This window comes from Maniola hyperantus, chromosome 18 (genome assembly GCF_902806685.2).
Source record: "Maniola hyperantus chromosome 18, iAphHyp1.2, whole genome shotgun sequence".
NCBI classification, from domain to species: domain Eukaryota; kingdom Metazoa; phylum Arthropoda; class Insecta; order Lepidoptera; family Nymphalidae; genus Maniola; species Maniola hyperantus.
In genome coordinates this window covers 9742589-9760939 of record NC_048553.1, presented here as the reverse complement: position 1 = coordinate 9760939, position 18351 = coordinate 9742589, and the positions used below count along the sequence as shown (strand labels likewise).

General features: G+C 31.2%; 2 protein-coding genes across 2 annotated transcripts in view; one reads left to right on the top strand and one right to left on the bottom strand.

Annotated features, from left to right (window-relative positions):
• Positions 1–18351, top strand: part of Pli (E3 ubiquitin-protein ligase pellino) — a 122070-nt gene that overhangs the window by 47087 nt on the left and 56632 nt on the right. The gene's annotated exons all lie outside the window — the stretch shown is intronic.
• On the bottom strand, positions 11583–14593 carry LOC138403583 (uncharacterized). Its single transcript, XM_069504756.1, has 3 exons — positions 14010–14593; positions 13024–13208; positions 11583–12463 (listed from the first exon to the last, which is right to left on the bottom strand). Coding segments are annotated over exons 1-3 (1068 nt in total). The 5' UTR covers positions 14012–14593.

Here is an 18351-nt window from a genome sequence, read left to right as displayed (position 1 = left end):
TTGTCATGTAACCACGAATTCATGTTTTTTTTGTCAAATTTTATGATCAAGGTCAACGGGAAGTGCCCTATAGTTTCCGTTTGAGGTAAGTACGGAACCCTAAATAGATATGAACATAGAAAAAGATATCAATATCAATTGATAAAAGTTGGGCGCGTGAAAATAAAGCGCTGGGTGGTCGCTAATTGAATTAAAGAGAGATAAATTACTTAGCGTTTATCGTTTTGGTTAAGGAAATGGTCTATCCTCGTGCTTCGTCGACGAGTCACGAGCGTAATATTTAGATTCTTAAGTGATGGATGACCTAACGTGTTATCTTAACAGCGCAAGCGACGAATCATGATAATCAGAATATTTTATTTTGGTCTTTATAACGGTTTCAGACTTGGTCTTTCACGTAACATCAAACTATGTCCGGACTTGACATTTGCCAGCGAGCAATGGAGCATAATATATTTGCTTACAAAAACTGTCCAAGTGCGAGTCAGCCTCGCGCAACGAGGGTTCCGTACTACAGTCGTATTTTTTCGACATTTTACGGTACGATAATTCAAAAACTATGATGCATCAAAATAAACAAAAATCTGTTTTAGAATGCACAGGTGAAGACCTTTCAAATGATACCCCACTCGATATAGTTATCTTATGTACTTTGAAAATTGAAAATCCTAATTATTAGTTCATTAATTTTTTTGTGCGATTTAACCACAAATTCAGATTTTTCCCTGAATGTCTGCTATAAGACCTACCTACATGCCAAATTTCATGATTCTAGGTCAACGGGAAGTACCCTGTAGGTTTCTAAACTAGCCGAATACCCCGGCTTCACTCGGGTGTCTCTTAAAAACTTTGCTAACGCTGCTGCGCTTTCTGCCTCTCGGTTTATGAAAATACTAGAGCTGATGCCCGCGACTTCATCCGCGTGGATTTACATTTTTCAAAATCCCGCGGAAACTCTTTGATTTTCCGGGATAAAAAGTAGCCTATGTGTTAATCCAGGGTATAATCTACCTCCATTCCAAATTTCATCCATTATTAGGATTAGGATTAAGATTAGGATTGTTTAGGTACATAGGAGTAGTAGGTATTATTGGGGCATCTGGATCACAGGAGATCCATATGCCCCAATCTATTAGAATAGATGCCACAATCTATTAGAATAGATGAAATTTATCTATTTGAATCGATGTGAAGTAACAGATGAAATTGAATAGATGAAATTTTATCTATTCAAATAGAGCAAAATGTATTTAATAAATATAAGTTTTATTAGAATACAGCGCTACCCATCTATTGGAATACATGTAATTTAACTATTGAAACAGATGTAAATAAATAAGTATAAATAGATGAAATTGAACAGATGAAATTTATCTATTCACACTGATCAAAACGTATTTTAAAATAGATATTAGAGTATATTATACAGACCCTTAGTAAGAGAGCAGTTCCAAAACCAATCAGGAAAGAGGAATTTGAATGATTAAAACGTAGCTGTATCTAAGTATTCAAACAAATAAAACTTGAGTTCATTTGTTTATTATTGTTTATTTGATTAATATATCAATTATCTATTTAAATTGATTAATTGATGTATCTAATATATTTAGATTTCTTCTTTGTATATTTTGATCAGATGAATAAGTTTATATATTCAAAAAGGTCCATAATACAGAAAGATAATATACGAGAATAGCAAGACAGATGCAGTTTATTTATTAAAATTCACTGGTATAAGAATGATAGTTTTTCAATAGGTTGAACTAATCTATTCTATTTAAATAATAAGATATGAATAGAAATAAAACACTAGTATGTCAAAAAATTCATATATTAATTTAATATTATAATAATTCATTTACATTTTCTCGACATTATAAATCTTTAAAGAAATAAGAATATTACATTTATCCTACATTAAAGCGCCTGATTAAATTATTTTCCAAACACCATTTTTGTAGACAAATCACATTCCTAACAGCACAAATATCATTATGATACATGCAATAATATAAATCATGAGATAACAAATATTTTTGATGTAAGCTTATTAAACTAGGACAGTCTTTATCTTCTAAATTAAAAACAGAATTATTTTTAAACATTTTAAGTAACCATTCACTTTTTTCAAGACCTTTCACATATATAGTTTTGCCATCTAAAATCCTTTGGATGATATTTTTATAATTTTGGTACGGTATGTAGCCTTCATTCCAGAATATCCCTCTGTTTCTTTCAATCCAACATACTTGTTTTCTTACAGTTTTTGTTAAATCATAAAACGGAAATGGTGGTTTGATTAAGAAACTTTGTATGCGGTTGTTACAAATAATAGCTATTTCTTTTAAAATAAATTCATTTTTATCATTTTTAAAACCTTGGATATCTACTATAGCGTTCATGATAGTTTTCGAACTATATTACTTAAGGGTTTATACTCTATGAGCCGATCATTTATTATAAGACAATAGGCTGTAGTATTTTCGGGGATATCTTCAGAATTTTCTATTTCTATTCGCACGTCCACTGGCCCAGTTTTTAAATTTTCATTTTGTCTTGTACAATCAATAACAAACAATGGAGCTTTTTCTTTAAAGGTTAACAAATCAAGCAATGGGTCCACAGGGAGGTTGTAATAAGACTGACGGAATCTACTGTACATTTCATATAATAAACTGTATTTATTTTCATCAAAGTTTAGATTAAGAGATTCATACGGATAATATTGTGAATTAAGAAATAGTGTTACATTATTTGTCTTACAATGATCGAAAGAAGAACAATCTTTGGACTTATTATTTTTCCTGTTAGTTTGAAGACCAAAAATAACATACCGAGGCTTTTCCAATTGAGAAGCTGTCTTAATCGACCAAGAATGTTTTGTAGTTTTAGGCAAAAACGGATATTCATATAAATCCCAGTTTCTGAAAGCCATTTGTATTGGTTTGTCTTTTTCTAATATTTTAAGCAATGTAAGCCTTTCACGGTCTGATACTTTTACATGTGGGACTCGCCATTGTATTCTGTCTATAGTTAGTTGAACGTTTGTAGTATCGTCTATTTTTACACTATTTAGATTGGTGTTACTTCTGTTCAAAATAAGTTCATGTTTACAATTCATAATTATTTTATTATAATCTTCAGCAAATCCCAATATTTTATTTAATGGAATAATAACACTGAAACATCCATCATTACTTTTGATTCCTTTCAGGTTCCAGCCCCATATAGCCGCAGCTTTACTTTGCCCCATATTCATAGACACATATGATTTTATTGTAGTTGTTATTCCAGCGTTCTTAACGCGCTCTATTTCAATACCGTTTAATTCATATCTTATGTCTTGAAATAAAAACATTATTGCATTGTTAGTAAACTCCACGGGTGCAGAAAGAGGTTTATGATCTTTGCCAATAATTGTTGCTTTTCCCTCAATGTATATGGAACTGCCGGATGGTAGAATGTAAATATCTTGCTGTTGTATTGGAATCCGAATCTCATCATTTTCTTTAAAACTATTATTATAAGGGCTATAAGTATGAATTTCATAGCTTTCGATCGAGTTATCATAGTGTGGTAATTCAGCGACCTTAAGTATATTCATATTTTGTATCCAAGTGAGCAAAGAAATTCCTTATTACTTTTTGTAAGCTTCTTGAGGGGCTTGATACGTCTGTGGCGTTGCACAACTCGGGGTTTAGTAATTCGTTTTACTGGAATAATTAGATTTTTATTGAATATTATCATTTTTGTTTTCGTAAATGGAGACGAAGATGAATACTCTCTTTTCTAAAGTCAATGCATTCACCGTGTTCATCAACAATTTTTATATTTATTGATGTTATAATATTTTTATTGACTGGAAAGTAAATAATGTTTTTTGGGACTTCCTTGTATCGATAACCAGGAGGCACGTTCGGTGCAAATTCATATATAACGTGAGATGGTGACCCGTTAGTATATGAGCCCTTTATTAAATCACATTCGATTCGTATCACAGATGAGGGTAGAATGTTGACGGTGTTCTCAGATTCATGCCATTTATTTGCATCTAATTTAATATTTTTAAAGCCTAATATACTGCCTATGCTGTTATCTATATCGAAATGCATTGTTTTAGAACAATTTACTAAACATTTTAAAGTATTATTATTAGGTTTAATTTTTATATCACAATCCGTTACATTGCTTGTAATATAATCAGCTATGTCAAATAAATCATAAGCACCATGTGGAATTTTTATTATTTTATCTTTTCCATAAGCAAATATATTGTTTTTTTGATTTATGTTTGGTATGGAATTGATGGCCGAGAAGTATATCAATCCACACTCATAATTATCATCTACATTTAAGGGTGGTTGGAAATACGTATCCAGAACGGACTTTTTTCCCGCGATGGTAATTGCTATACTCATTATTATGTATTAAAGAATATTTTACTTTTCCAAGCTATTTATTAACTCTGCATACTATTATATTTACACCAAAAATTATACAAAAATTTTAAACTCAAATGTCCACAATTATAAGGGTGGTCCCGCTGAATATTATTATAGTTATAATAAATATTTGATCCAAGATATTTAATTAATTCTTTTGGTGGTTTTAAATTACCATAGCTGTCAAAGTACTCAATATAATTATTACATTTCGCATAGGCTACCCAATGAGTACCAGGATTTATTGAATCATCTAAGTTAATTATACCACATTCTTTTTTGTGAGGGTATTTAGGTAACTCATCTCTCATAAATACTCCGCGGAAATGAGGGATATTTGAGAATAATTCAAAATATCTATATTGGTAAGAGCTTTATTGGGTAGCCGAATATTTAGTTTTTTTTATCAGATACATTAATTCCAAAACCTTCTTTATATGTCTTAATATTCAACCCATTTCCAAAAGGTAAAGATCCAATTTTTTTATTATGTTTTTTCAACGCTTCCAAGCGTTTTTTTCGCAACTTTATAATCATTAATGGCTTTGGTAATTCCCGCTGTACCGCCAGCTAAACTTCCAGTAGCTGATAATCCAGCGAATATAGGTATTAAAGGCATATAACCCCCCGTTTTCGGAATAGGTATAATGCGAGGAATTGTAATATTTGCACTCTTAGCTAGTTCCTTAGCTGCTTCTACTGCCAATTTTACGGCCAATTTTTTGCACGTTGGTTTAAGTTTCTGAAGATGTCTCTTTGCATGAGCTATTACGTATTTCAAGTTTTTCTTTATACCTGTTCCAGAACGAGTTTGTATACGTTTACTTTCATGTGTTTTAAACCAGAACCAGTTTTAACTTTAGCTAACATAGCTTTATTAACAATATGTGCTGCTATCTTTTCTCCTAAACTAGCATCAGATGCCGTTGTGCGGTTTTTAGCCATTTTCATCAGTATGATATCAGCTTTATGACGATCAGTTAAATCTGATGATTTCTGATATGCTATATCATGCGCTTTACAATATTCATCCAGCTGGTTAGTACCGCTTTTATTATTGCGCAACTTTTCATTTAACCTCGTACCGGGTCCACAATAATTATATCCAGGAAGGTGAAGCTCGATGGGTAAGTGATTAATCAACCAATTTAAGATACTGCTCTTGACCATGCTCTTTGGTATACTAAAGGCAATTTATTAGACCGCTTAAATAAGTAAACAATAATTCAATCCTACAGAATGACATTCATCTTGTCAATCCAGCTATTCTCAACAGAAGGTAAACCTAACCATTTGACAAAAACTTTATTTCCTTTCCTTTTTAAAACTTTTTCTACAAGGTATATGTCCGGATGTTTTGTTTTCTGTAATTCTTGAGAATAAAATGACCCCAAAATAGGTTGACCTCTTGAATCTTCTAATAAATAAGTAATAGGAATTGTTTCATTCACTTTAATGATTTTAAATATTTCTGTTGACCAATTAGGTGTATATCCCTTTTCAAATGCTCCTTTATATTTACTTATACGTACAGAATCACCAACTTTCAATCGCCCCAGCTTATTTACAAGACGAGACTGACTTTTTTGTAGTTTATATCTTTCTAATATCATTCTCTTATTAATTGCATCCACTTCACATGGCTTCCGATTGATGGTACGATGATGAGTATTATTATAATCGTCAATGATCTTATCCAAGGTACCATCAACCCACCTATATTTTCCTTTTAGGCTAAATTCTTTATATAATTTTGACTTTAACGTTCTTATGAATCGTTCTGCAATTGATGCTTTCTTTGTAGAATACGTTGAATAATGATTTATTTTGTAAGAATTAGTCAACTGTTTAAATTTATCATTATAAAATTCGGTACCAAAATCAGTTTGTAAGTTTTTGGGTATACGACCACCGTTAAGCAATGTTTTAAACGCATTACACACAACCTCCTTTCTTTTATATTTGAGTGGATATGCCCAAGCATACTTTGAAAATGTATCAATAACCACCAAAATGTATTTATAACCTGAATTTTCTCTTGAAACAAACTGCATATCTATTAAATCAGCTTGCCATAAATCATCTATATCTTTCATTATTACTCGCCTTCTTGGGAAATGTACTCTAGCATACTTATGGATTTCGTTTATCACATCTAATTTGCTCATTCTTGATCTTTTTCTTGTTATCGTTCAGTTTTTTCTAAATTATTTACCCTGGTTATCATTACCGTGACTAAGTCATTTATGGTTGTAATTTTTTTATTGCAGTCGGTTATAAAGTTGTCAACGTATTCTTTCGTAACACTATCAGATGCATTTACAGGAATATGTAAATTGGTTATTATTTTATTTTCAGCATCTAAATTTCCATCATTTAATATCTTCAGAACAAAGTTATTTGTAACAATATTATTATGAAATTTAGGTTTTTTATTCAAATGATGCCCAAATTTATCAACGTTCATGTTGAAGTATTAGCTGCATACTAAAAGAACTGTGAAATATACCATTACTTTTGTTCTTTGATGATACCAGCTTCTCTAAGTTCTTCTATTATCGATATTATTTCATTATCATGGCTAGTATTGCCAGCATTTTTTGAAGCAATAAGCAATTTTAACCTATCGACTAATTCATTCGGATCATCCCAATATACAAGATCTGTATTTGGTTTAAATTTTTTTTAAGAGTTGATAATGTGCCACCCTGTTTTGAACTAATTTTAGAATCGAAAAATAAGGGTTTTATTATTTCTCGATACTTAACACCTTTATCTCCTTTAATTTGTCCATAAGCATGATAGTCTCTTTTATGCGCGTTAGTGTTATATAATATATCTTTATATACAAGTTTGTCTTTGTCTTGTATAAGCGACAAATCAGGTTTCTTACGTAGTAAAAGTTCTTTTAAGCCAGGAGTTAATTCATATGATCGCCCACCAATGTTTAGCATAATAGTTTTATCTCCCATTAAAGGGTTTTCAATTTTAGTAAATCGTACCTCTGAATTTCCAATCATTATGTTTTTATCGCTTTCCTTTCGTATTCCAAATGGAATATCCATATTGTCATAAATATCGATAATATCATCTTTTTCTAATGAAATGTCTAGATCTGTATATATTTTTTTTTCGAAACTGTCAATTTTATCTTCATTATTATTATTAAATTTGTCAGTATGTGAATCGTATTTTTTTTCATTTAGATCTTCATTTTCCATGATTTTACTTAAATTTCCGTGAGACATCTCTTCATTTGGTTCTTTATTTTTCTTTTCCTCTTTACACGTAGGTTTAGAGGTATCAACTAACACTTTTAATGGCGCTGTTATAGGTTTCAAAATCCTATTCAGATTTAAATCTGTATGATCATCTACGTTACGCATATGTTTTAATTTATTTTTTATAGAATTAACTGATTGTAATAATTGCTTTTTTAGATTTTGCTCCATTATACCAAACTCATGTACGACAGTTCAAAGATTTTTTGTCAATGATTGCTTTTTATGTTTTTCCAATATTTATATGTTCATTGTAATTATAAATATTATTTAAATATAATAAAGGTGTCAAAAGTTTTCCTATATCTCCCTTTGTTCATATTACAGTCTTTATTAATTACTAAGAAGTTATGTGGCTCCTTCCACACCGTTGTACAAACTTCTTTAAATTTGGACCATGATATATCCGAATTAATGTGTTCTTCGAATACGTGTTTAAGATTGACATCATCTTGTTTAAATAAAATCAGTAAATTTGCATTGTCACGTAATAATTGTTTTGGGATTTTGGAATAAGTTTGAGTTAAATAAAAACAATCTAGTTGCTTGTGTCTTCCCATCGCAAAGTGAGTACGTATATTTGTTTGATCCTCACATGCGACGTCATCGAATATGATTACAGAGTTTGGTAAAGCTTTATTAGGATGAATAATGTTACTGCCATCAAAAACGAAAAAATTCACTTCCGGAATATTTTTTAAAACAGCAGCTAAAAATGCGTACTTAGGTTGAAACGCTGTTTTAGAATATAAATATATATTTTTAAATTTCAGTCCATTAGAATGTAATAGCAAATTAAGCATAACATTTGTTTTTCCACAATTTGATGGTCCACAAATTATACAACGAATAGAATTGGGTAAAAGTTCACTATGCTTTACACATAATTTGTCTTCACATAATTTTATAGTATTTATATTTAATGAAAGGGGTTGTTTAATCAACTTCATCATACCATTTGATTTATAATCCATTCATCCAAAGTATTTATAGTTAAGCTATGTAAAATACCAAAACCATATTATAAGGGAAGTAAAAATCAAAATAAAATAAGTTACAAATCATTTATTCATAAAAATCTTATTAACAAGCATCATTCATATTTTATATTTGTACTACATGAGTAACTGAAAATATACATAATTATAAGAACAGTATGCAGGTAAGTAGAATTTCTTACACTATAAAATTGTCTTTGCATGCCCCCAGGGTAAGGTTTCTACTTGATTCGATAAAATTTGACGTTTATCGTCATTCCTGTTCAACACAATTTTATTTATTTGTTGAGTATATAATACATGCTTTATAGATCTTATTATATTCATTTTGCACCTTAAAGTTTTATCGTCTCTCAAAGTATCTCTGTACTTATTTAAACTTAGACGTTGACTAATACATTTAGAAATACCTTTTGCTTTCTTTACTTTATGCTTTAAACTATTTATATAGTAAAGTTTAGCCCTTAAACCAATGAATTCTTCTATGATGTCACCTCCTAACTCATCTTTAAACAGACCAGGCACTTTCCCATTGATTAAAGGAATACCAAAAACATTTAATGCTGGATAATTGCTTGTATCAAACTTACAAATATTTTTCTTAATATCTTCGTAAACATCTCTTGTTTCTATGAAGTATATTAAACTATCTGTATCAGTATAACATAATTTTGCTCTTTCAGAATAAAGTTTTTTCACAAAATTGTAATGAAACTTATAAAGATGTTCCTTTGCATATTCTAAAACGGTAAATCCTATATAAATCGGTCTATCAAGGATTATTTTTTCTTTTTCTAATTGAATGGCTACAAAATTTTCAGAGAACACTGAAACATTTTTTAAATTAGGGCGAGCAATTAATTTTTCAGCAGAAAGGCATTTTTTCGTTTTGTTATCATTGTCATTCCATTTTGTGACTAATTTAACATTAACTTGTTTGCGTTTATTTTCAATAGTTTTGCCAAAGACTGAGTTGTTTAATAGTTTAAAAAAGTCTTTTTCGAATTCAGATGTAGCTGACTTTCTTAATCGTGTATTTAAATCAATATATTTCTTTAAAAAGTTTTCTTGGCGGAAACATAAAATACGATAACATTTCCTTAATATCAGACCGTTTCTAATACATTCTTTTAAATGCGTATAATGAATTACATATTTATATTTATCATATAAATTCGCAATTAATTTTGAAGTCTTTCCTCCTGGTGGAGTGAATTTTTCCACGGCAAATGGCAAATCTTTATGACCGTCGTGTAAAATATCAGGATAAACAAGGTCTACTTCTAAAATATATCCAAAATCAGAATCGTTAGAAGTATCAGAAAGATCAAAACTTGCTATTTCTTCTTGGGATAAGAAACGGAAATCAGATACCGGTATTTTTTTAGTCATAGCATAACCATAGAGATTATTGCAATCTAGATAAAGCAAATAAGTAGAAGGTTTAGAATCATTATAATCTGGAAGGTATTTGTTATTAGCTTTAGCATGTCGAAGTGAACATTGTGCTAATCCTCCTCGAATACCTTTTTCAACAAACTCATAAATTTCTAAATCATCGATCAAATCTAATTGTATTCCAGTAGATAATAGCATTGCATCCCAACTTAAACCAGGAGAAGACATATAATACAACGGATCCAGTTTATAATAAAGCAAACAGTTTTTTCTGAAACTTTCAAATATATCACATAATAAGACAACATCACTCTTTAAATACAGATCTGTGTAATCACCAAGCGAATGAATATCAAAGTTTGCCATATCAATTTAGCACGTTCATAGTCATCATCACTAATATGTTCTAATTTTAAACTATTATAAAAGTTTTCTTTTGGTGGTAGCTGGATTTCCTCAAATTTGTCCCATGAATCAACGTAGTCATAGGGATAAATTCCCTTTTTTCTTAACAAGTCAAACTGTTTTCTAACGGGGAAACATTTCTTAAAATGAATTAGATCGTTTTTTGATAAGTTGTTACTTAGTATTTCTATGCTTGAATTCAGAAATTGAAATGAATCTATAAATCTCATTTTAAAACTCTCATTATTACAAACTGGCACAAATTTTGTTATCGAAAGATATTTCTCTTTGCTTTTAGGGATGATTTCAATTTTTCCCGGATGCTCGGCTAATTTCTCAATAAACAGATGACTGTCATAACCCGACAAATTATGAATAACAATTGGTACATATGAACACTCTTTATACAATAAATTACAGTACGAGTGTGCAGCGCCTCGGTACTGTCCAGTAATGTGATCATGATCTAGGACTCTATCATCGAATAATAATTGGTCACAAACGTGACAATTAACGGCGTTTCGAAATTCATCCGCTTGAGTTTTTGTTAAGGGTAACATTGGTTTTTTATCCGACAAAATGTTGTGAATTGTTAGTATCTCTTCAATTAAATATTTTACAAACTTTTCTACGCAATCTGAACCTCTGTATGAAACATACTTATTTAAATTTGAATCATACGAACAACAAACATAAAATCCGAAACAAGAAGCTTGATGTCGTCTGACCCTGTGTGTGCGCTGGGTAGATGTTTTATGGGGATCATCAACGCGAAGCAATACACTTTCAAAATCAGCGTAAATGACAAATTTCACTTTTGTTTTCTTTCGTAATTCTTAAATTTTAGTTTACTGTTCTTATCCGGTAATTCTGTAACTATTTTTGAACAGTTATGTTGATCATATTTGATTTTATTACAATAAAACTGCAAACATCTATCACATAAAACATTTTACCTTTATGCTTAGTGTTCTGTTTACGTACGAGACGCAGAAGATCTTTAATAAGACAATAATGTCCAATTCCATTTTTTTCAATGTATAATAAATTAATATGATTTATTTTTTATTCTGTGTGACATACAAAGGTCCAGTTACATTATTTTTAATATCTAAGCCATATACTTGAATACTTATACTACTGTTATTTTTTTCAAATAAACTTATGTCTTTTGAGGATGGTGGAAATGACATTCCGCTCGTATTAAGTATATCTGCATAGTTCGGATATGAACTGGTTCTGCATACATTATGTTTTGATGGAAACAAAGCAGCAATGACACACCACAAAAAACAGTGATTATCATTGTTTTTAATATTTAAACAACTCTTGGTATTTTTAATTTTTGTAGGTAAATCAATGTACATTCCACCTCGTAAAGGATTATATTTACTAATACTAATTTCTAAATGACTTATTGAGTGAATGGTCCAGCCCGATTTCTTGTGTTCAAATTCGGACATGTTACTTGTAAGCGCGCTTACGAGATTATCATAAAAATAATATAAATCTGAAGTACAAAACAGTGTTTCGTATTTAGTACTAAATGATTTGAGTTCCATTTCATAGGACTCGGGTAAAGTATAATATGCAAAAAGTTCAAAATAAATCTTAATACATTTATGTTCATTTATTGATGTTTTAATTAGGTTTAAAATTTTCGTTTTACTGTCGCACATAAAGGAATCTGGGTCTAAATAATTCTCTTTTTGTGGGATATTCAAACGATAAGTGACAATTCTATTTTTAAAAGCAGTAGTAATTATTTCTATATTTTCAATATCCGTTCTAACTAGACATTTAGATTTATGAATTGTTGTTCTTAAATGATGTGAAATTTTATTTTTAGGTATTAAAATATTACATTTCTCACATTCAACCATCTTTGTCTTATCTTTGAATTCACAACGTGGTGGTTCAACGATGTTCGTTGTAGTAGCTGTAAGAAATAAAACACAAATTAAAGAGCATAAAACATTATTTTAATTGAATAACAAAAAAGATAAGGAATTATAATTATTTCAATTGAATATAAAGGAATACAAAAGAAGGAATATAAAAATGCACGCCAGATTTTACAAACCCTTTATTAGTACAAACTCGTAAATGTATCTAAAATAAAATATAATAACTCTCTGCATCATGATGCTTAATGCCGAGAGCCCACCAAGCTTCGTGAATTCATATTTAAAAATATGAATTCACGAAGCTTGGTGGGCTTTTCTTGTATTCTTTTCGAACTGCCGCTATGAATTGGGATAGATGGCGCCAGGCTTCTGTATCAGTATTAGTTCTGTTCTTAACTGTAACAATGGCCTGACGCCATCTATTCATTGGTGGAGTGTTTTCAATTTCGTTGCAGTTATAAATTTTTAATTCGATATAATGAGTCCCATTTTTCGACTCAATTAATTGTCTGCTGTGCCCATTAGCCACCCGCCGTGTGATATAACTTGCTAGCACCGGTTTTGCAGTGGGAGCTGTCGGCATTTTTTTCACCTTCATCCTCGGAGTCACTGCCAAACAAGTCGACAGCGGTTATTTTTGCTGCTTTTTTCGAAGTATTTGCACTCGCTTGTTCGGTCTCTCGCCTCCTTTTCTTCTTACTATGAGATGAGGATGAAGATGAGGTATCGCTGCTCTCGGCACGCGGAGAAGGGAACAGCAAATCAGCGTTGTCAGACCTGTAATTAAAGAAAAATGCTATCATTAAAACAATTGAGTCGAAGTTTTAATTTTAATAAACCTGAAATTAAAATGAAATCGAGAAATCCTAAGAAATCTACAATTTTATATTTATTAAATTTTTAAAATAAATGGAATAGAACATTAGTAACTTTACACGCTTTTGAATAATCGGTAGGTAATGAATAGAAGAAAATATTCCCTCCTCCGTTTCATTACCTTTTATTAAAATCACCTATAAAGTTACTTACTTACTATTAAAAAGTATGTCTATTATAATATATACTTTACTATAAAAATAATTCAATTAAATATATAGTACTTCTATATTCTATTAAAATACTTCTATTAAAATTATATATACTATTTGGGCTATAGGTACTTTCAATATACAATTACAACATATTACAATTTAAAACATAAACAATAATACAATTTAAAATTAATGGAATTGAACATTAGTAACTTTACATGTTTTTGAATAATCGGTAGGTAATGAATAGAAGAAAATATTCCCCCCTCCGTTTCATTACCTTTTATTCAAAACACCTATAAAGTTACTACTTATTATTAAAAAGAACGTCTATTAAAATATATACTACACTATAAAAATAATTCTATTAAATATATAGTACTTCTATATTCTATTTAAATACTTCTATTAAAATTATATATACTATTTGGGCTATAGGTACTTTCAATATACAAGATAAACATGATTATGTAATTAAAATGATGTCATATTCAGAGTACAATGATTTATTTACAAAATATAGCAGTAAACGTAGGTATGTACTTACATTTTAATTTTGCACAGGAAAAACTTCTGAACTGCTTGACTTGAGGAGTTCTGCACGATGAGACTGGTAGCGAGGGAATAAGATGATCCTCATGTGTTATGAAAACTTAAATAGTTCTGGAGACATGTAAATGTGTGAATAAAAAAAAGCATCACAAGCATTTTCCCTAAGGTGAAAAATGCTAATCAAATTTAACACTTAAGGTGAAAGAAATAACGAAGTTAGAGTTAAGATATGAATAATTTTTAAATTTAGACTATGATTTGCCTCTGGTTTTCTTTTCTGCCGCATTGGTAAAGTTTGTATGGTAAAATGTTCAACTAACAAAAATAAATACCAATTTATTAACATAACAATATTTCCATGTATCTTATGTTTTTCAGCCGGGTTTGGTTGTCATAATTAAAAGTTTCTTCCTTCAAATTAGTTTGAAAAATATTCAATAAACGGATATACACTTACATTAAAGTTACTCATAAAGGAATTCCTCTAACCCATTGGCGAAATCTTCGCGTCAGCGTAAAATTCAGTAAAGCCATACAACATCTCGCCTCTGGTTCTTCTTTCAAACATACCACTTAAGGTTTGTATGATCAGATATTCAATGAACAGACATATGCAATAATTATTATCCATAACAATTCTATTTGATATTATATTATTGTTTGCAGCCGGGTTTCCTCGTCATATTTTTAGTATGGTTAGCTTTGTTTAACAATAACACAATCATCATCATCATCATCATCATCAGTATGATGGGTTGATTTTCAAAAATCCTTTCTTAACGGATGGCTACGTCATAATAGCTATCTGCATGCCAAATTTCAGCCCGATCCGACTAGTAGTTTGAGCTGTGCATTGATAGATCAGTCAGTCAGTCAGTCAGTCAGTCAGTCAGCCAGTCAGTCACCTTTTCTTTTTATATATTAAGAGGCTAAAATGTCAGCTGAATCATAATAACGAATCGCCTGTCAGCACATTATTCAAATCAGCTCCATAGTTTAGGCGCTACGCTGGAACATACATTAATACAAATACATACAAACATACATACACTGCTGAAAGCATAACCCTTCCTTTGCCTTAATCGGTTAAAAATATTCAATGGGCGGACAAATTATTTTATATAGTTAGTAAAACGGATACGTACAAGAAAAATGGGGTGTCGAAATCATCGCGTTGGGTGGCATTGCATTGTGTTAATAAAAGCAAGCTTTCACAGCAATATATCTCGAATAAAAAATGTTATTCAAATTTAACACTTAAAATTAAAGAAATAAGTTCAATTATAGAATATTAATACGATTGACTACTGCACCTACCTACACCGTCGGCTCACTACCGAGCACGGGTCTCCTTTCAGAGTGATAAGGTTTTGACCTCTACTAAAGAAGTCTACCACGCTGGTCAAACCTAACTTTCATAATATCGTCATCATGATCAACCCACCGTCGGCTCACTACCGAGCACGGGTCTCCTTTCAGAGTGATAAGGTTTTGACCTCTACTAAAGAAGTCTACCACGCTGGTCAAACCTAACTTTCATAATATCGTCATCATGATCAACCCACCGTCGGCTCACTACCGAGCACGGGTCTCCTTTCAGAGTGATAAGGTTTTGACCTCTACTAAAGAAGTCTACCACGCTGGTCAAACATAACTTCTCATAATATCATCATCATCATCATCATCATCATCATCATCATGGTCAACCCACCCGCGTCGGCTCACTAGCGAGCACTGGTCTCCTTTCAGAGTGATAAGGTTTTGACTTCTACTAAAGAAGTCTACCACGCTGGTCAAACCTAACTTTTCATAATATCATCATCATGATCAACCCACCGTCGGCTCACTACCGAGCACGGGTGTCCTTTCGGAGTGATAAGGTTTTGACCTCTATTAAAGAAGTCTACCACGCTGGTCAAACCTAACTTCTCATAATATCATCATCATCATCGTGATCAACCCACCGTCGACTCACTACCGAGCACGGGTGTCCTTTCAGAGAGATAAGGTTTTGACCTCTATTAAAGAAGTCTACCACGCTGGTCAAACCTAACTTCTCATAATATCATCATCGTGATCAACCCACCGTCGACTCACTACCGAGCACGGGTGTCCTTTCAGAGAGATAAGGTTTTGACCTCTATTAAAGAAGTCTACCACGCTGGTCAAACCTAACTTCTCATAATATCATCATCGTGATCAACCCACCGTCGACTCACTACCGAGCACGGGTGTCCTTTCAGAGAGATAAGGTTTTGACCTCTACTAAAGAAGTCTACCACGCTGGTTAAACCTAACTTCTCATAATATCATCATCATCATCATCATCATCATCATCATCATCACTGTCGGCTCACTACCGAGTACGGGTGTCCTTTCAGAGAGACAAGGTTTTGACCTCTACTAAAGAAGTCTACCACGCTGGTTAAACCTAACTTCTCATAATATCATCATCATCATCATCATCATCATCACTGTCGGCTCACTACCGAGTACGGGTGTCCTTTCAGAGTGATAAGGTTTTGACCTCCATTAAAGAAGTCTACCACGCTGGTCAAACCTAACTACTCATAATATCATCATCATCATCATCATCATCATCATCATCATCATCATGATCAACCCATCGTTGGGTCACTACAGAGCACGGGTCTCTTTCGGAGTGAGATGGTTTGGCCTCTACTAAAGAAGTCCACCACGCTGGTCAAGCGCGGATTGATAATATTATTATAATTGTTGTAATTATTTATCAATATTTTTAAGATAGGTATGTATTTGTAAATCAAGTCAAGCTTTGCAGCCGGGTTTCGTTAATAAAATATTCATTAATTAAATCAGTTCGTAAAACGTTCAATAAACGGACATGTAGATACATGCCCATTACTCATGAACATTACTAGGAATGAAATTTCGAAATATCAAACAATGATCGTTTAGGATGTCACATGAGTAGGTACCTGAAGCTCTCTACGGTGATACATGTTTTTCCAATAATTCGATTTTTTAAATCTTATTTAAACATTTACTACTTCTTCAATATTCGCTTTCATCACAACGGACGTGTCACGATGTCCTCAGTAAGTAAAATAATAAATTTTAACATTAAGTATAAGTTTTTTAATTTTCTTTCTATTTTTATCTATGAAACCTAATAAATACTAACAAACTGAAATCCTCTAAGAAGTTTAGAAGACTATGTTTTATAATACTCCTACTATTTAGATAATAGATTTCGATTGTAATGGATTTTAAACTCAAGTACTTTTCTAGGATAATGAGGGCCTCTTCAACTTCGTGGAAAGAGTGCAGTCTGAGCCATCAAGCAGGAAAAGAAGAAATAACGATGATCACCTCTATACATATATCAAAGTCCCTGTGCGAGGAACTAAAATTGTGAAAATAGAGATATTTGATGTAAACAATAAAGACATCTGTACTGACCTAGAAGTTTCAGTGCAACACGTAGTCACATGTGGACTTTTTGACGATCTTTATATTAAAATCAAAGAAATAATAGCACAAATTCAACAAAATATAGGTAAAAATATCTCATAAAAACAAATTTACAATATTAAATTTAAATTTAAATTTGGATTACTTGTGTTTTATTCTACCTATTTAAATAAGTGAATTGTAATAAATAAATAACTAAACTCCATCTTTTAGTGTTTTATTATTCTAATAGATAATGGAATTACTTGAAATTTAAACAGATAAGTGATATATCATTTCAAACTTTATATTTTAATAAATGAACTCAAATTTATATTATTTTGTTTTAGTCTTACGTTTCACCTACCTACCTATCCTTTCAAATTCATCCATCCTAATTAAGCGGGTTAACAAATAGATACATTTTGATCAATGTGAATAGGTAAATTTCGTCTATTCAATTTCATTTATATTATACTTATTCATTTACATCTATTTGAATAGATAAATTGGATCTATTCCTAATTGATTTTAAAATACGGTTTGTTCAATGTGAATAGGTAAATTTCATCTATTCAATTTCATATATTTATACCTATCCACTTACATCTATTTGAATAGATGAATTGGATCTATTCCAATGGATGAGAAGCGTCGTATTCTATTAAAACTTATGTTTAAGAAATACATTTTGCTCTATTTGAATAGATAAAATTTCATCTATTCAATTTCACCTATTCATTTACGTCGATTCAAATAGATGATGTTTATCTATTCTAATAGATTGTGGCATCTATTCTAATAGATTGTGGCATCTATTCTAATAGATTGGGGCATATGGATCTCCTATGATCCAGATGCCCCAATAATACCTACTACTCGTATCTAATCTTTGTATCCATAGC

Coding starts and splice junctions, on each gene's coding strand:
- LOC138403583 (XM_069504756.1), bottom strand. Junction 12,464..13,023: donor CAGTGACTCCGAGGATGAAG/GTGAAAAAAATG, acceptor TATTTCTTACAG/CTACTACAACGAACATCGTT.